Here is a 25,296-nt window from a genome sequence, read left to right on the forward strand (position 1 = left end):
GTCATCTGCAGGCAACCCCCGTGTGGCATCATAGTGCCTGAAAAAGACTGAAGATGGATATTGAAATCCCCCGTGTGGCATCATAGTGCCTGAAAAAGATGGATATTGAAGATGGATATTGAAATCAGTAAATGACAAGCATAACCTCAGTTTCATATCCGGAAAAATATTCCGACAGGCAAGACTATTTTCCGCCATGTGTCATGGCTGCCACGTGGCTTGTTCAGCTGAAGATGACTGCGCCAACAACATGCGATCTACGAGCGAGAGCACAACAGCTGTGCTCTATAAGTTATCTGCTTTTATTGGCGCGCTATGCACCTGTCGATTGCAATTATGCAGCGGAAAAATACCGCGTGATTGCTGAGCCGAGCATCTGCAATATTTAATAGTCCAATTGGGTTGAATCCTGAGGTAATGCAAATTAAACGTAAGCCAAGCAAAATTATGGGAGACATTTAGGCTTGGCCTTTAAGGCATGGCAGCATTAAATACTTCTGCCTCTGGGTCCATTTCTGATTCTTGTGTGCATAAGCACACTATTCTCTTAATCAAGAATGATCCTATTTGTCTCTCTATTATCTTGCACATACTCATCAGCACACAGTTGGGAAGCATTGTAGGTGCAAAAGCACTTGAAATAGATATATAGGCCAACTTTAATTAAGTCATTCTAGAATGCTTATATGACTTAAATGTAGCATGTTTAACTTGGGATATCCAAGGGACCTAGGGATTTCCACTTCACCCTCCCATCTCGGCAGGAGCTGCCCAAGTGGACAGCTCCTGCCAAGGTGGTAGCAGCTGCCACTGTCTGCCAAGGCATGCCCGTGATTAAAAAAAACAACAAAAAAACATCACATAGCAAACAACGCTAACACTGGATTTTCTCCAGAATGGCGACTTTAATGGTGTAATATTATCATTTGAAAGTACGTACGGAAGGGCAACTCATCAATGTACCTTTTCTTACTTCTATAGCAGCAGAACTGAACATGCAATTAAATGGATTGAAATTGTGACAGTGAAACTGGTTAAGTTTTCCACAGACTTCCAGCACCATCAAAGGTCCTCAATACACTTGTCACCACAAATGGCTAACAGATATTTAATACAGAGGGAATAAAATAGTAGAAGTTATATTATGTCGAAAAAATGCTGGTTTTACCTCTTAGGGCCTCCACTTTTTATGGGGAGAGGGGCTTCTGCGGGACACTCTCGCACTCTCCAAGGAAGCGGTTGGATAGCGTTTCTGTAAAACTCCTCTCCACAAGTGCCTCCGTTGTCCAAATAGCCGTCGCGGCACGTTTGACAAATATGGAATTGTTTTGCGTTGCCATGAGCGATTCGTATGCATGCTGTGTGATGTACACCCCATTAGCCTAGTGCACCTGGAGCAATCAAAGAACTTATTTTGTAAAAAGTTATAAAGCAGTAAATAAAGCTTTAAAATTTGATTTGAATGAACCAGGAAGCACGGTTTACTAAAGTTAGGTAAAGCAAACAAAAAATAGATATTCCATCACTCGATTTTTTAGCTGGCTTGATTACCACTGGAGATATTTCAGTGGTTCCAGTGACGACACTTTTTTTCCAGCACGGTTTTCATCCCTTCCATTCCTTCATCGCTGCCCTCGTTTGCCATGTTCTCTGCATCGTCTGCAGTATAAAGGACACAGAGCTCGAAGTGCAACTGCCGCTAAAAGGCGTGATGGCCTTGGTTTTGATCGTGCATGCCTAGAGGGCTCATGCAGCAACATGAGCATGACATATCATATTTTAGTGATTCTAAGCAGCCCCCTTATGTCGCAAAAACATTTTGGTAAAATATTTGCATGCGATTTTAAGCACCTCCGTTTTAGCGTTTCCCTTAGCACCTTACTAGATGTTCTGTACACTATTTGGTCACACAGCATAGATTCTCAGAGGACGTCAGAATTGCAGCTCTTGGACTTCAGTTGCAGGTCCCGACAGAAGTGCTCAAAAGGCTCACCTTCAGCTTGTGTGCGGCTCTGGAACATGTAGCGCTCGAATGTTTCATTGCTCTGGGGTAAGCAATAGGCCTCAAATGCTTGCGCCAGCTTGTCGTAGTCATTCTTTTCTTTCACGGTAAAATCGAAGGTGTTGTAAATGTCGATGGCCTTATGACTGGCGAGGTGATGTAAGGGGGCGGTTTTTTTTGGTGTTGCTATGCTGCTTTCCAGGTTTCGGAAACTTCTGCTGTTGAGTACGATACCATCGTGCCGATTTTTGCTACCATGTCACTTGGCAAGCTATATTCTTGGTATTTTTTTGTGCCTCCGAAGCCCATCCCGTACACTTAGTAGCGCATTTAGTGTGTCAATGTCCAATCTATTACGTTTCCTCTTAAAAATGCTCATGTCGCTAAAGCATCTTTCTACTCTAGCATCTGAGAAAAGCAATGGCAGCACTCTCGTGGCAAGTGTGGCCAGCTTGATAAAGGGGTTTTCACCCTATGCGTCTCTATATGAACCGACTTCTGCCCATAAACCACCGGTTGTATTAGTAGAGAACAATTTCATATGCCGCAAATTTCTCCACTGCGTTTCGCCAGCGGACATGGCTCTCACGGAGAGAAACTGTGCCGCCAATTCCGTAATTGGCTCCTATATTTCTTTCAGTGCATTCTTTACAAGAGGAGAGAAGCCTTTTGCAAGCACTGAATGTTTTCTAGAAGCAGCTGACACAGCTGGTTGAAGAGTTCCACAATGAAACGTCGACAGCGAAGGCGTAGCTCCTTTTCATTGTCACATGGCAAGCATGCGTCTCGGAGTGCTGTTTCAAACCGGTGACCGAAGTACGGATTTGGGTCGAGATGCTCGTTGGTATTGGCCCTTAAAACATATCGCAAAGTTGACAAAGATACTTTTGCGGCTATTGATTTGACAAGGTTCTTCAGATCCTCGAATAATTTCGTCGGGTCATGTTTTTTCGCTTGATATTATTTGTTGACACGCTGTATTTCCGTTAAAACCCAGTCCAGCAACAGTACTTAGGATTTGTGTTTGGGGTCACTAAACAGTTCATAAAGCATCATTGCCGTGTAGCAATTTTTCTCTTCGTGCTTTTTCATAAACTTCCTTCAGTTCAGTCCATTTGGCAAGTATCCTGTTTACTTCAGTATGTATTGACAACTAGCATGTGCCACAGGCTTGTGGTATAGCAAGTGGATTCTCTTGGTCGTTTATTTCGCGGTATAAGCTTTGGTATTCCAGTCTCCTCGTTGAGGAGTGAGCAAACCATCAGTACGTCTCTCTCACCAGAAATTCTGTTTCGCAGCAAGGTAACTGATGCATATGAAACTGCAAGCTGAAGAGAATGGCAGACGCATCGAACCATAACAAAATGAAGAATTTCGTTTCTTAGTCGAGTGTAAATGCCACTATGCACATGACGTCATGACGCTTGCATTGTCTACTCCAATGCCAACAAGATTTTTGGAGTTCATACCCTTAAACTATACAGTGGTGCACTACGTCGTACGTAGCGCCTGGTTCTGCTACCCTGGATGCTGTAGCGATGCTTCCACTGTAGATGTTTACAAGGGTTGCAACGATGACCTTGGAGAGCTGATCGATGCCGCGATCGCACACTATATGGGGCTGCTGTGTGCAAAGAAAAGCCTCGCGGCCTCTTCGCAGCATACATGAAACGGTGCTGTAAAAGAGTGTCAAAAAAGGTTGCATTCTGAACATAGTGAGTTTTGGGATTCAAACTTTTAGACCGCAATCCATCTAAAAGCGCTGAGGCTGTGCCTTCAGCGTTGCATTGTTTGAGTTCTTGCAGGGTAAGGAAAGTTTAAACGACCTCACCGTTTAACTGGAAAAAATACCAGATGACTATGCCGAGGACCTTCACGACACTAATATCAGTCAACTCGTCGATCAGAACACTTTACTTTCTTTGGCAATATCTTCCCGCAACGAATTTTCAAAATGCTGTCTAAGGACGCCTTTTATAAAATTAGTACACTTTGTGCGATGAATTTTGATCTTAGGTGTGAACTGGCTATCCTGAAAAATGCGCTTGCAAGCTTCTCTCAAGTGGTCAATGGTGTTCATTGCACAATGTTCAGCAACAAAAAAAGAAAGGGTGACTTCTGCGTGCTGCGCAAGACTTGGTGTTATGGCATCCGATATAGAAGGCCGCTGAAGTCCTTTGCGTGGCGTGCATGCTAGGTGTTTTACAGATGTGGCTTGCTTATTGATGCCCGCTTTCTTCGCCTCGATAGAACATTTGCAAAAAGCCTTGAAGGGGTCCCAGCCATCACCATAAGTCACTGCTTGTACTTATCCTCCTTAAGCCAGGAGCCTCTGAAGTGATGTTTGTACATTTTGCTTTTGTCTACTATAATGTCCCGAGTCGAAAGATCCTAAACCTATATGCGCCACGCTCTCAAATTACTTTTCTTGATCAGAGAAATGATAAAGGGGAATTCGCAATCATACAACAAAAAGCTACGTGTTCGACGAACTACTGCAATATATTCAAAACAGTATCTGGCAAGAGCGACAGTAGTGAAAAAGCTATTGCAACAACTGCACCAACAAGCGATATAGCAAACAAAAACAATTTTGTTTGCTATATCGCTATAACAAAAACATGACCGTAGGATCATGTATGGTGTGGTACACTCTGGGAGACTAGTGCGCGCTCCCTAATTGGCTCGCTGGCTGGGAGTCAGTGGCCTCAGGGACAGTCCGGTGACAGCAGGCCGATGACTGGAGCACGGTCGATCCTCCCACTCTCTCTTCAAGTGTTTCCTTCTTTCTCGCAATATATCCTGGTCTGGTTTGCGTCTTATTTAAAAGCTACTAGATGGCGCTATATGCCTGGTGTCAGTTCCATCATGTGTAGCACGTGTATGGCAAGTTTGTTTTCACCAGAATAGTGATTCTGAAATGTAGATAGATTTAAGCTGGACTCCACCAAAATACCTACTTAGCTAGATTTTGAAGAAAGAAGCTAAAATAGCTACTCATAGCTAAACTAAGTTTTTGGTAGCTAGTTGAGTCCAAAAGCAGATAGATCTAGCTACAAAGTAGCTAGATTGGCAACGCCGCCGCCAATAAATTTTATTGGCCCCGTGCCGGAAGTGCCTTGAGCACGTTGCCATACTGGTTGGCGTGCACCATAGTTTTAGCGGATATCGATACATAAAGCAGCAGTTCCATCCCTGCATAAATGCCTTGCTATTAAATATTACCTCAGCCATCAGATTATTTCCTGAGTATTATACTATTTATAGCAAAATCCTGTCTATAAAGGGGCAACAGTGTTCTTCACAAAGATCATTACTAACTGGTGCTCATAGTGGAAAACTCCCCTTATTGCTATAAAAGGCTGATAATTACAATTTATCACAAACAATCCAATTGTCTTTACTTATTCACTGAACAAGACCAGACACTGTTATGTCACCATGCAAGTGCCTAACATTCATTCATTATTTTTTTACTAAGTCTTTGACAGAAAGCTAATACAAAAAAAGCTTTTGCTAAAAACAACTGTATAGTAATTGGAGTCTCTTCTCCATTTTCCCAAGCGCTTTTCAGTAATTCGTCTGCTTTATCATTTCCTTTATTTCCACAATGACCTTTAGTGTGTGGGCGATTCCTCTGTAGACGAGGTAGACGCAAGACACACACACACGCACGCACGCACGCACGCGCGCGCGCGCGCGCGCGCACACACACACACACACACACACACACACACACACACACACACACACACACACACACACACACACACACACACACACACACACACACACACACACACACACACACACACACACACACACACACACACACACACACACACACACACACACACACACACACACACACACACACACACACACACACACACACACACACACACACACACACACACACACACACACACACACACACACACACACACACACACACACACACACACACACACACACACACACACACACACACACACACACACACACACACACACACACACACACACACACACACACACACACACACACACACACACACACACACACACACACACACACACACACACACACACACACACACACACACACACACACACACACACACACACACACACACACACACACACACACACACACACACACACACACACACACACACACACACACACACACACACACACACACACACACACACACACACACACACACACACACACACACACACACACACACACACACACACACACACACACACACACACACACACACACACACACACAGTGAGCCGTGGAAGAAACATCTTTATCTCACTCAGGAGGTCCGTCCATGCAGATGCGGGGGGTCAGGGGTCGTTGTCGGGAGAGCAGCCAGGCAGCGGCCAGCGGGAGATCCAAGAGTGAAGAGTCAAGAGGGAGAGGCGACTGCCTGCGCCTCTCTTTCTAGGGTCCGAGCGGGGACCGGTTTCCCTCGTCGGCGGGAGAGGAGAGGGGCAAAAGGGCAGTGCACAGGAAGTGCTGGGAGTGGCGCGGCCTTCAAATGCGGTGCGGCATGCCGCTGGCTTTAAAGGTATGTGGAGCAGGGCCCCACAAGTGTAAACAAAAGTGATTTGTTCCGTTTTGTTTTTTGCTAATTGTTTTATTGCTTGTACAAATCGGTTGGTATTGTTAGGGTTGTTTAATGCTTTCAGGGTGCTAAGGCTGTGCTAAGCCAAAGAACGACTCAATTGGGTCAGACGACATTTTCCTTGTTAAAACAAAGTGAAAGTACACGTCTTCAAGGAGGTATCAAATGCACTCAACATTTGAACGTGTTGTCATCACCAGGGCTTCGCAAGTCTCCTTGGTTAAGAAGTTCTTCGCCAGGCACTGGCTTTTGAGATCGGCCAAGTAATCTGGGAAGCTTGTTTCAAGCCAGATTAGCATACCTGCCAACCTGAAGATTTCAAAATTCGTAAAACCTCCGCGACGGGGGGGGGGGGGGGGGGGGGCTGTTTTTTTTTTTTTTTTTTTTACTTCCCGAGAATTTATCTTTAGCGACACCCTTGCTCCTTGCTCACTCACCCACAAGCAAAATCCGTGTCCCGTAGAGTAATGAGCGAAAACTCCATTGTGTCTGTCACGATTTATTTTTGCAATGCTTTTGCAGTTGCTGACTTCGCCTGCTTCAAAAACTTCTCTGTGTAGGCTTGCTCAAAGCAGGTGCCACTCTGGTGTCCTTTCACCATCAGCAGACTTTCTAGAGTTTTCTCGGAAACTGATGAGCGAAACTCCGTTCGAGTTTTGTTGACAGAGCTGAATATTCTCTCACATTCAGCGTTACTGTGGGGAATGGAGAGTATGCCCAGCATAACCATTGAGATTCTGCGGAATCTGGGCGATCCGTCGAAATCTCGAGTGCTTCCCAATTGCGACCACTGTATGTCGCACCTTGGCTCATTCAGTATGTCTGCTGGAATCTGGTAAGCTTGTATGTTGGCAAACTCCACTTCGAGTGCATCAACTGTTTCTTCGCTTGTTTCACCACTCTGCTGGGGCAGAATAGCAGGAAATGCCATAATGAAATGGAGTACACTGCTGAATGAAGCAGTTTCTAGAGCCTGCACTTGGGCAACTTCAGCCATCTTCAGGCTGATGTCTTCCAGCGGGAACTTGTGGCGAATATAATCGCATGCTGCAGTGAAGTAGAGACGTACAGCCGAGAAGAACTGCTCTTTCTCATTTGAGGTCAGCGTCTCAACTACAGAGGAGGTTGTCATGCCAATGACGATGTCTTTATCATCTTTTTGATTCTCGACCGCTCCGTAGGCAACTTCAGGCAATGAATGGCATCCCTTGAGAACACCTGGCCGCACAAATCGAGTCAACAGATCCTCGAGAAGGCGGTTCAAGAGGCCCCTGAGCACATGAATCTGAGGAGCCTGCGACTGAAGTAGGCAGTTTGTCTTCTCAAAAAGAGGGATAACATTTTGGAGAAAAAGACAGCATGCCCTGCTTAGCTCCGATGACAAAAAAAAAAAACAGGCGCTCTTCACGGGTCACGTGGCTAGCTTCTGCAGATGCCTCGCATTGAAGTTTCAGTTTCTTTACTTGTGGTGCAGAATGAACTCCTTTTCTTTTTAGTGAAGGTCCATCACAGTCGGTGCTTTTTTTTTCAACACCTGCAGCAGCCTTGGGAAGGTGTGCAGCAGTCTTTGAGGCCGGCGCAGGATTCTTGGCGATTTGTAGAGAAGTCTTGGGAATCTGGTAAGACTCCAAAAACAAGCTCTGCTTATTACACTGTTTTGTTTCATTCAAGAAAAAGCTAAGTAGTGGTTTCCACTGGTCCAGCAGCCTCTTCAAACACTTCCCCAAAGACAGCCAACGTGTCGGCGAATGCTTCAGCATCTTCCTGACGTCGACGTCATGCAATCTTTGAAAGTCTTTTAGTCGATCTTTCCGCTTTGAGCTTTTCTCTAAGTAAAAAAAAAAAATGTCAACCAAGGCCTCATCAACCTTTACAGGAAGACATGCAGCTCCTTTTTGGGCGGCCAAGTTGATGAGGTGGCATGGGCAACCAACCCCGATCAAAGCTGGTTGGGCCTCCCTCAATACAGTCGAAACGCTGTTTTTTTTGCCAATCATGACATGGGCATTGTCCGAAGACAATGCCAACAGGTTTTCAAGAGGCAAACTTCGGGACTTCATTTCGTCGAGAATCAGATTTCCAATTTTCTGACCCGTCGCTTCCCCTTGGATTGTACCGAGGCAAAGGAGGCGGCTTTCAACTCTACTGGTCTCTTTAACGAAGTATGTCGCAACAATAGGGTAAAGCTGCGTATCCCTATTGTTACTTCCGTCCACAGCAATCGAAAATACCTGTTTTTTTTAGGGCATCCAGCAAAGGAGTCTCTGCGTTCGCGGCCATTTCACGAACAATTGCCGTTGTCTTCGTCCGTCCACAGGCGTAGCGTTTGGCTTCCTCGCACTTGGGGAACATTTTCCGGAAAAGTGGTCCAGCGTGATCACTGACACTGAGCGGTATGTTGTGTTCAACTAAAAACGCCGTGAAATGGCATTCTGCACGAATCACACCGAGGTCGCTGTCACTGCGAACAAAACTTGTCAGGCTCGGCTGGCTGTCCGCGGCTCGCACGTATCCTTGGTGCTTTTTTGAAGCGATGTGGATCTTTATGTCGGACTTGCCACCATGTGAAATGTTAACATCACAGGCACACGTGGTGCAAAATCCGAACTTCTCTCCTTTCTTAGACGGCACGAAGCACGGAAATTCTGCCGTGTACGACTTCAAAAATACTTGGAAGTACTGTCGCGGCTTTGAGCCCGCCATTGCACTGCGAAACCGCTGCTACTAAAACTTCAGAGTCACACTGAGTCGGACGCGGCCGCAGATCACGCAAGAACAGAGGCCTACACTAGGGTGGCTAGAACTTGTTCAGGTGTGAAAAGCGCGGCGCGTTTCCATTACCGGAAATGGCACCGCTGCTCACCGATGCCGCCAGGGGCGCTGATGCTAAGGGCGCTGTTAGGGTGGCTATCCGCGGTCGCTGCTCATGCATGGGGGCAAGTGCGCGGACTGCGCATAATTGCATGATTTGCGCACCGTGGTTTGGCTTTAGAATGCCGCTGAAGGTGAGAAATGGCTCGGTGACGGTGGTTTGTCGACACAAAACAATTATGAGGCCCGAGTTAAGAAATATTCACCAATCAGAACGGCATTCTGTCTAGAGCAGACGACACGCAGTTGCGAGAATCAATTTTTTTTTCGGCATAAATTTGCGGAGGTTTCATTTAACGGCAGCTGGACCACTCATAAGGTTCAATTTGTGTGCTGGCATGAAAAGTAGCTGACACAGACCCTCAGACACCTTTCTAGAACGCCCATCCTTCTCCGCGCTGCTAGGGTGATTCGCTCCTAATGCCTTCAGATTTTAATTCATTTGCTTTCATCTCGGCTTCCTCAACAATGTGTGGCATTTTTGTTTATTATCACCACCTTTGCCTCCTGCGGTGGTTTTCTTCGAAGTCCACATGTCGACTAGAAGCTAATAACAATCTGCCTCTTAAGAGCTTCAATTTCAAGCTCATGTGATGTAAACAGAGCATGCAAATTCGCGCTAATACGGTGAGAAAAATTTCAACATATGCGGAAGGTGTTGCATGCTTTTCTTTTGCTCTTTAGATGATTACATGGCAAGACTACTCTGTGTCGCGCAGTGCGTTTGTATCGTGAAAGAATTAGTGGGGTTTTTCTTGCCGAGGCCAAAAGGAAATGGCAAAATTGTACTGGAGGGCTACAGATTAATTTTTTGCCCCATTGAGTTCTTTTAAATGCTTTGTAATCTGAGCAATCGAACGTTTTTGAATTCCCTCTTCTAAGAAATGCTCCAAGGAAATGTAGCTCGTGGAGCATAAAAAAAAAAAAAAAAGATGAGTGCACTTACCCAGCAAAACAGAAAAAGACGTGTTTCTGACAGAATACTTGTTTATTAAATCTATCATTATGTGAAAATACGGTCGCCGGCATGTGTACATGATGGTACCCCAAAAAGACTTCAGGTGTCTAGAGAATGAAGTGTGGCAGTTTTCCCTTATTCTGCAGCCCGCTAAAGCACACATGGCTTCACTCTCTTGGCTTTCCTTTCATCTTCCTTTTGATTTACCCCTTTCAAAAAGAAGTGAACCCGGGTTAAGCAGTAAAATTTAACTACAGAATTCGTCAGAGTAGGTGAGTGCTGGGGGCAGCCTATTTTTGTTGTTTCGCCAATCATTTTCCACATGTCAGTCACCGACTTAGCGTGGAGACAAGTTCTGCTGAAAAAGCTAGTAATTTTGTTCTCTAGTGTCATAATAAGGTTGTACAGGGAGTGTGTGGGATACAAAAGCCCGCCAAGGTCCCACAGCATTGATGCTTCTGCGGGCAAATCGGAGCTGGGTGGTGGTAACAACCTTTATTGCCACGAAATGAAAGGAATTATTTCGGGCTGGGGCGAGTCTAGGGTGGCCTCCAGTCGGGAGCGACCTCTTGAGCTCGCGTGACGAGGGCCAGTTGCGTAGTTTTCCTTGGGCTGGCCAACAGCTTGTCCCATTCCTCCGCTGAGGGAGCTGGCAAGAGTGTCTTTGGAGGGGGATTGCTGGCGCATTCCCACAGTATATGGTCTTGAGTGGCCTGCGTCCCGTCACCGCAGTGCCGGCATGCAGGGTTGAATTCTCCGTTTGTAATTAACGATAGTCGGTAGGGGCTAAGAATGGCCTTTGTTTGTAGGCGTCTGAGTGTCGTGGCTTGCGCCCGGTCGAGGTCGGGGTGAGGGGCGGGGTACGTGCATCTTAGCTCGCGATAAAAGTTTGTTACCTCCGCGTATGTGCGCGGTGCCTCCACAGGCGCGTCCGTTCCCGATAGATCTCCCGTCTCCCGGTTGGTTAAGCCTCGGGCTAGACGGTCGACCCCTTCGTTTCCGGAGTTACCCGCGTGAGCCGGAACCCATACGAGATTGATGTTGTGATTGAGAGATCGGTTGCGCAGAATTCGCGCCGCGAGTGCGCTTACAGAATTTTTGGCGAAATTTTGAACGGCGCTTTTTGAGTCGCTTAGAATAGTTTTGGTGTGGGGATCCGCGATGGCCAGTGCGATAGCTACTTCCTCTGCCTCGCATATGGAGCTAGCATGAAATGTTATAGCGTTAATGAAGGTTGACTTTGGAGTGGCCATACATGCCACGTATGCTCCGTTTTTGATGTGCTGAGCTGCATCCACGTACACTGCTTGTGGATCGTCCTCGTACTGTTTCTCAAGGGTCTGTGCCCTTGTCTTCCTGCGGGCATCATGTCTACCTGGTAGCATGTTTTTGGCTATTGGTTTAACAACTAGTCTACTAGTTATGTCAGCCGATAAATGGGATGTTGCGCACACCTCCTCAGTGGGGTGGATGTGGAGCTTGTCGAGAATTACGCGTCCCGCAAGGCTGCGTGACAGGCGGGTCACTTGTGCTGTCTTATGGGCTTCAATTAGTTCAGATAGTGTGTTAAAAATTCCTAACTGCAGTAGTCGATCTGAGTTAGCGTATACTGGTAAGCTAAGGGCCGCTTTGTATGCTGTTCTAATTATGCTATTAAGTGCATGTTCGTCCCTACGACGCAGATGATAGTACGGGCAAGCGTACATGATTCTGCTTATCATAAAGGCTTGGATAATCCTGCACAGGTCGGCTTCTCTCATACCCCTGCGACGTGTGGCAATGCGTCTCACCAGCCCACCTATCTGGTGCGCCGTGACGCGTAGCCGGCGTATAGCTTCTGTGTTCTGCGTATTATTCTGAATCAACATTCCGAGAACTCTGATCGTGGCTACCGGGGGTATCGGATGGTTGTCAATGTGTAACTGGATAGGTTCTCGAGAATCTGGCTTTACCTGTGAAGCTTGTTTGTTCCTTATAACTAATAGTTCTGATTTAGCCGGTGAACAGGTAAGGCCGTTTTCCTGCACATAAGACTGTACCGTGTCGATAGCTCGTTGTAATGAATCTGTAATATCTCCATCGGAGCCAGAATTGGTCCATATGGTGATGTCGTCGGCGTATATGGAATGATGTATGTGTGGGATATCATCTAACAGACCCGGGAGGCCGCTCATAACGATGTTGAAGAGAAAAGGTGAAAGTACGGCGCCTTGCGGTGTTCCTCTCGTCCCTAGTGTAATTTTGTCGCTAACTTTGTCAACGAAATGGAGCGTAGCCGTACGCGCATTCAGAAAGGCAGCGATGTAGTCGTATGTCCGTTTGCCTACGTGTAACTGTGAGAGGTGATTGAGGATGGAAGCGTGTGACACATTGTCGAAGGCCTTACTCACATCGAGTCCCAGGATGGTTCGCGTGGCTCTTATGCGATTTGTATCTAGAATGTCTTGTTGAATTTGCCACATAATGTCCTGAGTCGAAAGACCTGCTCGAAACCCAATCATGGACGGGGGAAACGTGCCTTCCGCATCGGTGTGCATAAGGAGCCTGTTTAAGACAACGTGTTCCATTACCTTCCCGAGACATGACGTTAGCGAGATTGGGCGGAGGTTCCCCATCTCGAGTCTTTTGCCTGGTTTAGGTATGAAAATAATTTTAGCGTGCTTCCATTCCTCAGGGACGCTGCCCTCTGTCCAGTACCTGTTGAAGAGGTCCGTAAGAGCCTCTACTGACTGGTCTTCTAAATTGCGCAACATCTTATTGGTGATGCAATCTTCCCCCGGTGCCGAGGTGGTGTTAATTTTGTTAAGAGCAGCCCTAATCTCTGCTACGGTAAAGACGCTATCCATGCGAGGATTATCCAATCCTGAGTACCCATCTGGCGTGGGTATATCCTGGGAGGTGTTAATGTATTTATCTTTTAAAGTGGTCATGAGCTCTTCGTCGGTGCCTTGGAAAGATTGCGAGATCCTATGTAGGTTCTTGTGAGAATCTGCCTTAGTTCTCGTAGGGTCCAGTAAATGTCTAAGTAAAAACCACGTGTTCTTGTTGCCCAGTTGCCCATTAAGGCGGTCGCAAGTCTGATGCCACTGTTCTCGGCTAAGTTCCCACGAGTAAGCCTCGATTTCCTTTTCAAGCCGGGTTAGCCGAATTTTTAAACGTCGGTTATGCTTATTTTTACGCCATCGAGCATGGATACTTCCTTGTGCTTCAATCATGTGCACTAGCTTAGCGTCCGGACTGGGGCTGCTGTCCTCAAGGGCAACAGTTTTTGAAGTGTTTGCGGCGTCTTGCAACAGACGCTCCGTCCATTGTCTTAAATCTACTATACTTTCCGCTGGCCTTTGCGAGCGGACATATCTAAAGGCGTCCCAGTTCGTGTGCTTCACTTCCTGGCGACGCATTTTGCAATGCGTAGCTCGGAAAGTGGTACATAGTACATAGTGGTCGCTTCCTATGTTTGTATTTAGGTTTTCCCATCTCGCATCGGGGATATTTCTGGCAAAGGTAAGGTCAGGGCACGTATCCCTGGTTACACTGTTACCAATGCGCGTAGGTTTATCAGGGTCGACGAGTAAGGTATGCCCTAGCGCCTGGGCTGTCTCCCATAATTTAGTTCCCTTTCTACTGTTAACTGAGTAGCCCCATTCTGCATGGGGTGCGTTAAAGTCTCCAACAGTCAGCAACATTCCATTATGAGCGGCTACATGCGCCTTACGGAAGAGTGTGGCTATTTTCGTGCGGTTGTCTTTAGGTGGACTATATACGTTTAGAATGTAAAGGGGAGATTCTGTTCGTTTGTTCGGCAGGATTTGTATAAATGTATGAGAGACCTCCGGTATTTCCAAATCTAATTGGTTTGCAGTTAGATTACGGTGTACAAGTGTAGCTGTGATCGGCCGGCACTCAGCCGACACTTTCTCATTGTATGCTGTATACCCTGCAAGCTTTACTTCTGTATTCGTCTCTTGAAGTGCTATGACTACCGGCCTGTTTGTTTGGGCCAAAACTGCATATTCCAGAGCCTTGCGCTTGGCTCGGAATCCCCTGCAGTTCCATTGCCACACTATAACAGATGTACTAGCCATCGCGTATCGGGTAAGGTTCCGCTCGCGCGGGTTGCAATACGCTGGGTCGGAGAATGCTGCTGGGGGACGGACGCGCCGAAGCACCGTCAGCTGGGCGTGAGAATGCTGTGTTGGCGGGAGGCAAAGAGCCTGCATTTGGCGTTGGAGATATCAGATTGCTAGGGGATGCTAGTGCGTTAACCCTGGTTGTAAGCGTGTCGAGTTTAGCTAGGACAGTTTCGAAAGTAGTCGGAAACTTTTCCATTGTGTCAGTTACTTTGTTAAGCTGTGGTATTAATTTCTGGATAGTTTCCTCCACCTTGGCTAGTCTTTGGTCTATTTTTGCAAATCTCTCTTCATAATTACTCTCTAAGTCATCTGTATCTGGCCGAGGTACCGAAGGTGCCTTTCGTTTGTTACGGCGGTTTTGATCTACTTCCATGTCCTCATTGCGGCTGACTTCAAGGCGAGCGCAAGCCACAGACGACTGTTCATTTTTTGATTGCGCATTTGCAGTTTCTAGCTGTTTGATTTTTGCGTTAGACTGAGCTAACTGTTGTTGCAGTTGTCGGACTAACTCTGCCAGCTCCCTTACCTGTGGGTCGGGTGCTCGGCGTTGCTTGTCTGTAAGTGGAGTCTTCCATGCCAAATGTTTGGCAGGTCTTCCTTCTTCTCCGGAGTTGGAGTTGATCCGCGAGCTGCGTCTCTGGGACGATGACCTGCTCCTATCTCTGCTCCCACTGCGTCCACGTAGAGGGGGAAAAGAGTCATCTCTTGGTTCCTGCAGCTGAAGTGGTGGACTTGTGGCGAGGTCAGTTGGGGGACTGCTGCTTTGCAGTGGCGGGAAGGATTCATCCCTTGGAGGTGGTTGTTGGTGGCCGCGTTCTCGGGGACGGGACTGGCGGCCGCTTGGCGAACTGTCTGGGTCAGTGGCAGTGTCCGTGGGGGACTGTGAAGATTTGCGCCTGTGGCTAGACACGAAGCGGTATTTGCAGCTTCTGCTGCCTGTTGGATGTGAGCCTTTGCATACGATGCACATGGCTTGGCAGGTAGGTGGTTGGCCGGCTGGTGGGGAGTCGTGAGCGACGCCGCAGCGGCGGCATGTAGGTATTCGTGGTTGGGGGCACACGTCCGCTCGGTGACCCAGCTTGCGACAGTTGAAGCACGCCTCCGGACGAGGCTTCAAAGGGAAGACTTCGAAAGTAAACCCCAAGTACCGCACGTATCGGGGCAGCTCGGTGTTGGCGAACGTAACGACGAAGTGCTGCGTCTTGCCCATACGACGTGCAGCAACGATGGGGAGATCGGGATTTCGAGCGCGGAGCTCAGCCAGGATCTCGGCATCGTTTTCGTAACTGTAGGCTCGGTACAAAATCCCCCGTACGGAATTGTCCGGGGCTGGGGCGTAGGCGGCAACCGGGACTACAGTCTTGTCGATGGTGATGGTGCCGATCTTGGCGTAAGACACTGCACGGGCATTGTCAGGCGTGCTCACTGTGATGGTGTTGTTAGTGGGGTGTATGCGGACTTGGTCGGCAGTAACCGCTAGGCGGTGGTCGACGTTGGCGGCTGCGTAGATAGCAAGTGCAAGTCGTGCGGGGCCTACGGTGTGAAGGTTCAGCGTGCCCTGTGGACGGAGGACGATCTTGAGGTGTTCCGAGGGCAGGCGGGGCAGAGGACGCTTTTTGGTCAAAGGTGGAGGGCGTCCGCGTGTCCGCGGATTCGGTGCAGTCGATGTCGTGGCTGGCGTCTGGGCCTCGGCAGGTTGTTTCTTGGGCGGAGATGGTCTTCGGTACCGGCGTTGCATCTCGAATGCCGTCCATGAGCCATCGGATAACTCCGCGGCGGTAATGTCGGTGCCTTCCACAGTGTAAGGCATAGTCAAGGCGGTGTTGGGCTTGGCGGGACGCGACGTCGCCACCGCCGCTGCGCGCGAACGCGCCGATGTCGTGAGGCAGCGATAGGCTTAGCTGTCGCAGCTGTTGCGGCCAAAAATATTTGGTCGAAAAATCATCAAACTGCTTGCCTTGGTCTGGAAATCAGCACACCGGGTCCGGAGCGATAGACGAACGTCCAGGGCAAAGTTGGTGAACGCAAGTGGCAAGAAATACGAAATTTTGCTGTGAAATCACGGAGCTCATGTGAGATGCGTCCGCTCGCTCCACGATCCTGTAGATTGTGTCCTCGGAGCTGGGCACGTCTTCTTTCTTCATTAGGCAAGCATCCTTGCAGTCCTCACAGTCGACAGACAACACACGTTTCCTTGCCACATAGCCAGCGATATAATATATAAGGCGGGCATCACTTCGTTCAGCTGAGTAGGAAGCATGGTCCACAGACACTTCAGCTGCATCGCATTGGAGTGGTCGGCTTTCTTCTTCTTGCTCTCCACCGTCGGTCTCGTTCAGTAGTTCCTCTACAGATAACAATGACTCAACCACGCCATCAGGCACATTGCCTCCTTTGGGACTTCTGGCAAGACTATAGAAACTGAGGCACCTGAAAGTAAGCACGGAATAGTAACTTATCTTTGAAGCCAAGTGTAAACAATTTAAATATGCAGTGTATATGATGCATGCAAGGTAACAAACTGAATATGGCAGAAAAACAGCAAGATTAGTAATACCTCATGATGACAATGAACTGGGCCGGAGTCGGGTGATCATTGGCCCCACCTGCCTGTCTCACAATCCCGAAACACCGTTCAAGGCAATCTTGGCTGAGGTGCGCGGTCATGAGGTACTTATATCCGACTTTCCCCGTGAGGTAGTCGAGTAGGCTCTTGGTTGCACTGAGGGTCACACGCAGACCCACTGACGTGCTCCTGCTTAAAAATCCAAGCCCTTTAGCATGGCCCTCCCAATGGTCGAGAAAGTGCAGCATTTCGACCAATGTTTTCTCGTTCCTGCTGCCAGGTCTGAAACACCATTACGGAATGCACATAAATTTATTGGTTAACAACTGAGAGAAATGTGCCAATAAATTTGAGCCTACCTTAAGGCTTCTGCTGGGAATCTGGATGTCATGGCCTCAATCAGATCAGCCATGAGCCCAATAAAAATTTTTGTCGGGTCGCTGTTTGGGTAGCTGTTCTCAATTTGCTCTTTGTAGAAGGCCAAAGCATTCCTAACTGGGAGCGCTAAAGACTTGAAAAGCAAGGTCTACCCTCATCTTCTCGAACCCATTAGGAAATATATGGGACCTCGTAAGCTTTGGTGCAACCTTCAAGGTGACGCTGCCACTGTCCAGCTTCCACATTGTTGAAATGTGTTCCCAGTGTGCCTGTAAAATGGTGAATTTCGCATCAGAAATGATAACAATGAGGAAACTTTTATGAATATGTGCCAAAATTTCAAACAAAGTTTCTGAAAAGCATACCCGTCCATTGTGGGTGTTGAAACCTTGTTTCTTCATCATGTTGCGCACACATTTGACAAGATGTGGGAAATCGGATATAAAATGGAGAAATCTGCCCTTGTCACAGGGGTGGACGACTCTGCACCTTATATCATTGAAGTTCCCACGTACACCTAGGATGTTCCACATAGATCGATTCCAAGGGGCACCATCAGAACAAATATAATCGACACGGAGACCAATTTTTTCACTCAAAATCGTTGCTTCCAGAATAATTTTTGCCAGAAGCCTTGCTTTCACATTTCCATTGGAAGCGAACACACCTAAGACAGGAAAAACATTGAATGAGAACATGTGACTTGCTATGAAAATTGTGAAATAATGAAATTAATTTACCAATAACTTGAGTCCATTTGCCCACAAACGGCTGAAACATTACCACCAGGCCGTGGTCAGCTTTTTTTCTTTTGTCACATTCCTCAGTGTACTTTCCCAGGTCCACAAAACCTTCTATGTGCTTTGACGATGTCATGTCAAGGTGGGTTGAAAGCTTCATTTCATCAACGACTAGACCACCATGCCTTTTCATTTCGTCTATATCCTGGGCTTTTGACTTCACACATGCCAGAAGTTTGGCATTAAATCCATAAGAAGCTCTGAAACCCTGAAAATGCAATAATGTCACCACTTGGACTTGTATAACACGTTGAGCCACATACCTTAATGTACCTTTGTAGGCAAACACGACTGGGAACAACCAGAATCTTGTGGCTTCTGAGGTGTTCATAGAGGCGTGGGCTTTTCATCCTTAGAATTATACATTCGAGAAGCCATTCCTTGTCATAACGGTATCCACGCCGAGACTTTCGATTACAGGCTTCAAAACAAGCACGAGCAGCAGCTTGCTGCTTTTTTGGAAGCTTTTTCAGCTGAAAAAAAAAAATATATATATTTTTTTATTTGTTCTAAGAGTACACGGACAGTTTGTTATTATGTGCATATAAGTAAATGTAGTATAATTAAAGCATTTTGGCCCACCTTTTCTTCGAAGACAGTTTTCTCGATTTTGCAGTTTTTTTCTCGGAGCTCTGTCAAGCTATCTTTCAGAGTCTGGATTTTTTGGCCTTTCCGCTTCAAAGTGCGCACTGCCTGTTTCAGTCTCTTTGCAGCTAATGAGGCTAGCGGAGCCGTCCTTGCCAGTGGGCGTTTTACTTTTTTCTTAAGGCGCAAAAGGCGAGCCATAAGTGTGTTTCTGCATGCTCTACATGCGGAGCACCTTTCAGTAGGGGCATCTGTTGGGCATAAAAAAAAAAATGCGTTTTTAAAAAAACACATCAGCTCATGCGAATTCATCTGAGGTAAAGCACCAATTTTCCCTTCTAGACACACATTCTACGAAATAATTGCATAGCATACCTTGTGATGAAGATAAGGATCCATTGCAAGCAACGGAGTACACGTGATTTTGGGTCACTTTTGCCACTGCTGTCAGGTTAACAGGCTGGAATTTGCTCGATTCTCCAACTCCATTGCACATGAGAAGTGCGTCAGCATATACCAACATGTCTTGAGCTTCTTGCAATGTAACAACCTCTGTCTTCTTGTGAAGAAGTCCGCCCAAAAAGACGCTGCACATGGAAGATCCTGCATTGTCTCCCATTTCGAACACAACTATCTTGTTCTGCACCACAGGAGGAGTTGCGTGTCTAATAAACTTTGCTGTCTGATACGACACAACATTCTGGTCTTCAAATTTCTGTAATGACCAGAGCTCACTTGGGCGCATAAGCCCACTGCTTAGGGATGCCAAGAAGTGTAATGCCTCTTGCGAAACATCTGCATCGTCTTCTGCCGCCGATGCTGTTTCCCCTCTAATAATATCATCTGTGCGACTGTTTTTGGTCGGGACAGCAGTTTCCCCAACGTTCCTTCGCTTTCTCTCCTTTGGCAGAGTCCTGCTCAAATATTTAGGTAGGTTCGGAAAGATGGTTGGAATCGCATCTTCTTTTAGGACAGGAACAGCTTGGGGCACTAAGACCTCCTTCCCGTTTATGTTGTGCTTGAAGTTCCGCACAATAAACCTATCAAGGAAAGAACGAAGAGAACCATGCATGAACTGAAGTCTGTATACGAGAACACAAATCACACCTGACGATCAAGACAGCACCAGCGGCCACTAAGGCAAGCACCTGAGAATGCGCATATACAGCGCTAAAAAGCGCGCCGTGGGATAAAATAGTTCATACCTTGCGTCAAAATGCTTCTCGCACACAGCAGAATTCTCTTCCAGTTGCTTATCAGCCCTGGGAATGGCGTTGGTCCATTTGGCGAATAACTCTTCCGAATTTGGAGCTCGGAAGAGGGACACTTTTTCTGTTGAAGATCTGTACCCAGAATTGCATCCAGGCACGAAGCACCAGCGCTGTGTCTTCTTTTTTTTTGCTGTTGGTGGCATTCTCAAAGCCGAGCCGACAACAAAATAACCAAAAAATTTCAGAACGCAAAAAGCAGCGCGTGCGATGCGTTCTTACCACGTGCACAACGCTACTGCAGCAATGCGCCGGGCTGCTTGTGTGACTGCGGCCACTCTCCTGAACTGGTATTAGGTTATATTCTCAGTGCTGCTGCCAACACATTGCTGAACAACCTGTGCAAAGTTGAAAACAATAAACTAGATGAGACCAAGCAGAGCAAGACGGCGAAACGAAAACTCGAAACTCTTGAAGCATAAATCTGCTTGCTCTTTAGTTATGGTGCCTATCTTTATCATATTTCACCAAATATGAATGTGCCATCATATGTCATCAAATATGAAAAATAAATCTGCTTTCAAATGAAAATTTGTGCCTGTCTTAACGTTTATTCAACTAATTCTGCATGAAAGTGTAAATTTTCTCGCAACTTCTCTCCTGCCATTAAAGAAAAAGCCAGATGAATTGTATCAAACTTCTCATTTATTTCAAGACTGTCAATATTGGGCAAAACTGGTAACGCAAGTATAACAGGTGGCTCCAGTAGCAGCGTAGAGTAAAGAAAGAACGCGACCGCGTAGGGTGAAGCCGACTTTCAGGCTGATCTCACTCCGATGACGTCACACAACCTTGCACAGGCCTTGTAGTCTAGGTGGTGTTGGGTGAGCCCTCAGGAGGGACACAGAGGGAGCCCAAATTCTCTACTCTCATTGCAGCCGGTCACTGACCCTGTCTGGTCGAGTAATAGACAAAACACTTTTATGACTTTTGTTTTAGTGTGTCTACGAGTCGAACGAAATGCTTTTCTTGTATATCGACATATTGCTTGAAGCAAATACTCCATGATTTTACACGATTTCCAAGCATCAACACTTCTCCTTCCCGTGATCGTTTCTGAAGGCCATGCTAGCAAACTGCCGTTCACTTCAGTGATGGTGTACTTAACAACAGTGAAAAACGTCCCATGTAATAGCAGTTGCAATGAAATCATGCTTAGTGTCAATGATGCTGCTGTCAGGGCCTTTTTGAGGATAAGGTGTGGCCATTCCAACATGGAGAAGGTGATGTCAGTTATGCAAGTCCCTGTCATGAGCTAAAGAGTGTTTACAAGCCGGGAGAACACATTGGAAAGGTAGGATAATGCACATGAGGACGAAATTGTTTTCTTGTATTTCAATGCACTGCTTGAAGCACGCACTCCATATCTTTACACGACTACCAAGCATGAACATTTCTGCCTCCAACGACTATCAAGGCCATGCTACCAAACTGTCCGTTCACTTCAGCTGAAGGTGAACTTAACTGCGGAAAATGTCCCATCTAATAGTGGTTGCACCGAAATAAAGCTTAGTGTCAATGATGCTGCTGTCAAGGCATTTATGAGGATAAGGTGTGCACATTCCAACATGAAGGTGATGTCAGTTATGCAAGTCACTGTCATGAGCTGAAGAGCGTTTACACGCCACGCGAACCTACAGGAAAGGTAGAGTAATGCATATGCCAACGAATTGTTTTTTTTCTATTTCAATGCACTGCTTGAAGCACACACTCCATGTCTTTACACAACTTTCTCCACAAATACAACCATGATATCCAAGTATACAGATTAATAATACAACCGATATCCAAGCATACATTTACGAGCTCTTGTGCCTTTACTTGTGGCAACAGGTGGCTCAGGTCTGGGTTCTCATATCTTGGGGAAATAGGATAAGATAAAAGCTTCAAGATTGCGGGTAGGTCTCCGTAGATATACTTTCCATAACCAATCCAGTGATCCAGGGATACGCCTGAGCTGGTGATGGTGAGGTCATCACTTTAAAATATGTCCATTCCAAATTGTTATCCCTTGGTGAACAGCCTGTTCAGCTATGGAATTTGCCTGCTTGACCATTTTTATTTTTTTGTTCAGCCGGTATTTGTTTTCCTCGAAATATTTTGAATAGTTTCACTTCATGTCATAATACACAAGTGAGAGCAGTTTGTACGCAGGAAGCCTTTTTTCCATGCTACATGTCAATTCTAAGGCGTTGGTCGGGGTTGTCTCGGTGCGGACCCTACTTGTGAACGTCAATCCATGGCATCCGATGTTCTCACATTTACCTATCCCTCTAAACCAAAATGGTCCTTTTTGTAGCATTGATTTTACGACGTATTCTGCTTTTTCTACCACACAGAATCAGTGTATAGCATGTACATAGTTTGGCAGTGTAGATTTTGCACCAAAGTAAACGTCAGATGCAGTTTTGGAAACCTTGGCTGTAAGTTTTTCAAGTTTGGATGCAGCTTCACATTCCCGTTTCTGGTCGCACCCGTGGCGAAGTCGCTGCTGTATACGTCTTGGCACCTGTAGGCAGGCTAGAAACGATTAGCCGATTGTGCCCCCATCAAATGTTAGGTGTATCCTCTGTCCACATGTCGATTCCAGCAGGCAGTGGTTACAGGACCCCTATCACAATAAGCATACAATGACAGTATGCTGAGTTTGTCAACGCTGCTTATCTGCTTCTTACGATGTGTTGAAATTGGCTTCTGGCAACACTACCCATTGTATTCGTTCAAAGCAGCCTGAGGGTGAAAGAAGTTGGGCCTCTTTCATTCCTGCCTCACTTCCGGTCTGTTCGCCCTTTACCCGGACCAATGATGACGTAAAATGACTGGTGCATCTGCAATTGGAATTGGGAAGCAGTTCTGATCCAAAGGTTCCTTGCAAACATTTACCCGGCCGAACTCAGACGGCAATTGCTGAGCAACTTAGCATTTCTTGGAGATATGAATGCTCAACTCAGCAGGTTTTAATGGGCATGCTGCTCCCTTCGGGGTCCGCACACCCCCATCCCTCCGTCCACTAGGCAATTCAGTTCAGTAAAGGCTTACTGGACTCCTTTTCTCCTAAGGATTCCGACTACAGAGGGGTTGACGCGAGAGTGGCTGTGGCTTTTTCTGTTAAGGAAAATGAAAAGTTTCCACGGTCAGCCCTGAGGACATATCCTCTGGGCAACGGACTCCCGGTGGCAATAGCTAAGGTATGCGTTTTACCCATTGTGCAGTCAAAAAGGTGCTCCCCACTTCTACTTTAGCATAGGATGACAGTGAACATACAGAATCACCCCTGGGCATTCCATTCGCTCTCCACGCACTACTGAGACTAAGCGGGTCAACATAGGTCCGAGCTGTCATGGATATCCCGCCCGGCATTAAAAATAAATCTCAGTCTCCTTCTAGGGTTGAGCCCACTGCTGCACCTCCCATTCACTCAGGCCACCTCGGGATTTCTAAGACTCCTGTCACAATGACTGGCCTTACACCACTTACTAGTAAGGCATCCCCTCCCCTCTCTGAGGATGGGAGGAGCCCTCAGGGGGTACAAAGAGGGAGCCCAAATTCGCTACTCTCATTGAAGCCGGTCACTGACCTTGTCTAGTCGAGTAATAGACAAAATACTTTTATGGCTTTGTTTTTTAGTGTGTCCATGAGTCGAACGAAATGATTTTCTTGTATACCGACATATTGCTTGAAGCAAATACTCCACGATTTTACACGGCTTCCAAGCATCAACACTTCTCCTTCCAGCGATCGTTTCTGAAGGCCATGCTACCAAACTGCCGTTCACTTCAGTGATGGTGAACTTATCTGTGAAAAATGTCCGATGTAATAGCAGTTGCAATGAAATCATGCTTAGTGTGAATAATGCTGCTGTCAGGGCATTTTTGAGGATAAGGTGTGGCCATTCCAACATGGAGAAGGTGATGTCAGTTATGCAAGTCCCTGTCATGAGCTAAAGAGCGTTTACACACTGGGAGAACACATTGGAAAGGTAGGATAATGCACATGCGGATGAAATGGATTTCTTGTATTTTAATGCACTGCTTGAAGCACACACTCCTAGTCTTTACATGACTACCAAGCATGAACATTTCTGCCTCCAGCGAACATGAAGGCGATGCTACCAAACTGCCGTTCACTTCAGCTGAAGGTCAACTTCACAGTGGAAAATGTCCCATCTAATACTGGTTGCAGCAAAATAAAGCTTAGTGTCAATGATGCTGCTGTCAGGGCATTCATAAGGATAAGGTGTGGACATTCCAACATGAAGGGGATGTCAGTTATGCAAGTCCCTGTCATGAGCTGAAGAGCGTTTACACGCCGGGACAACCGATTGGAAAGGTAGAATAATGCCCATGCCAACGAATTGGTTTTCTTGTATTTCAATGTACTGCTTGAAGCACACACTCCATGTCTTTACATGACTACCAAGCATGAACATTTGTGCCTCCAGCGGCCATGAAGGCCATGCTGCCAAACTGCCGTTCACTTCAGCTGAAGGTCAACTTAACTGTGAAAAATGTCCCATATAATAGTGGTTGCAGCAAAATAAAGCTTAGTGTCAATGATGCTGCTGTAACATGGTGCACGCCACCTGGGACTTGTGGAGTAAAATAAAGAAACACGCTTGCTGCTCATTCCTACACGGGGCAAGGACAGTCGAAAGGGAAGCGAAAGTATAGAAAGGACGAAAAGTTAGTACCGCTCCCCACGCCTTCGGTGTGAAGGGAGTATAAATCGAGAGCCAGAGTCTTGGGTTGACCCTGACCTCCTCCCAAAGTGCCCGAACGAGCCATCGGCGGAGACGCCAGCAACAGCTCTCCGCTGTCCTAAGTCTCGTCGTCAGAGTCGCCGCTGCAGACGCCAGCGACAGACGCTCGCTGTCTTAAGTCTCGTAGTCATAGACTCGGCACCGCACGGCCGTTGTAGACGCCAGCGACCGCTCAATCCCGCTGTCCTGAGTCTAAGATGCGCCAGAGCACCACCCGAACTTAGAGAAGCAGAGTAGCTCTGCCGGGAGCAGCTTGAGCTACAGAAAATGAGACTGAGTCGGATGATTCCTTCAAACATCTCCGCAGGTACTCACACACGCGACAAGTGGTGGAG

At 46.8% G+C, this 25,296-nt stretch overlaps 2 protein-coding genes across 2 annotated transcripts in view; one reads left to right on the plus strand and one right to left on the minus strand.

Moving 5' to 3' along the window:
- LOC146181311 (uncharacterized) overlaps positions 1-25,296 on the plus strand; it is a 42,515-nt gene that overhangs the window by 5,454 nt on the left and 11,765 nt on the right. The window lies entirely within an intron of this gene.
- Positions 1,565-20,129, minus strand: LOC146181312 (uncharacterized). The gene is made up of 4 exons (XM_084577716.1): positions 19,310-20,129; positions 7,447-7,861; positions 1,994-2,148; positions 1,565-1,659 (listed from the first exon to the last, which is right to left on the minus strand). The coding sequence occupies exons 1-4, from the start codon at positions 20,004-20,006 to the stop codon at positions 1,565-1,567; spliced, it is 1,362 nt and encodes a 453-aa protein (XP_084433842.1). The 5' UTR covers positions 20,007-20,129.

The sequence above is a fragment of the Amblyomma maculatum genome, chromosome 8 (genome assembly GCF_055883805.1).
Source record: "Amblyomma maculatum isolate TAMU_Amacu chromosome 8, ASM5588380v1, whole genome shotgun sequence".
Lineage (NCBI taxonomy): Eukaryota > Metazoa > Arthropoda > Arachnida > Ixodida > Ixodidae > Amblyomma > Amblyomma maculatum.

Coding starts and splice junctions, on each gene's coding strand:
- LOC146181312 (XM_084577716.1), bottom strand. CDS start 20,006: ATGCATGGTTCTCTTCGTTCTTTCCTTGATAGGTTTATTGTGCGGAAC. Junction 7,862..19,309: donor ATCCTTATCTTCATCACAAG/GTATGCTATGCA, acceptor TTGTGCGGCCAG/GTGTTCTCAAGGGATGCCAT. Junction 1,660..1,993: donor GAGCCGCACACAAGCTGAAG/GTGAGCCTTTTG, acceptor TTTATACTGCAG/ACGATGCAGAGAACATGGCA.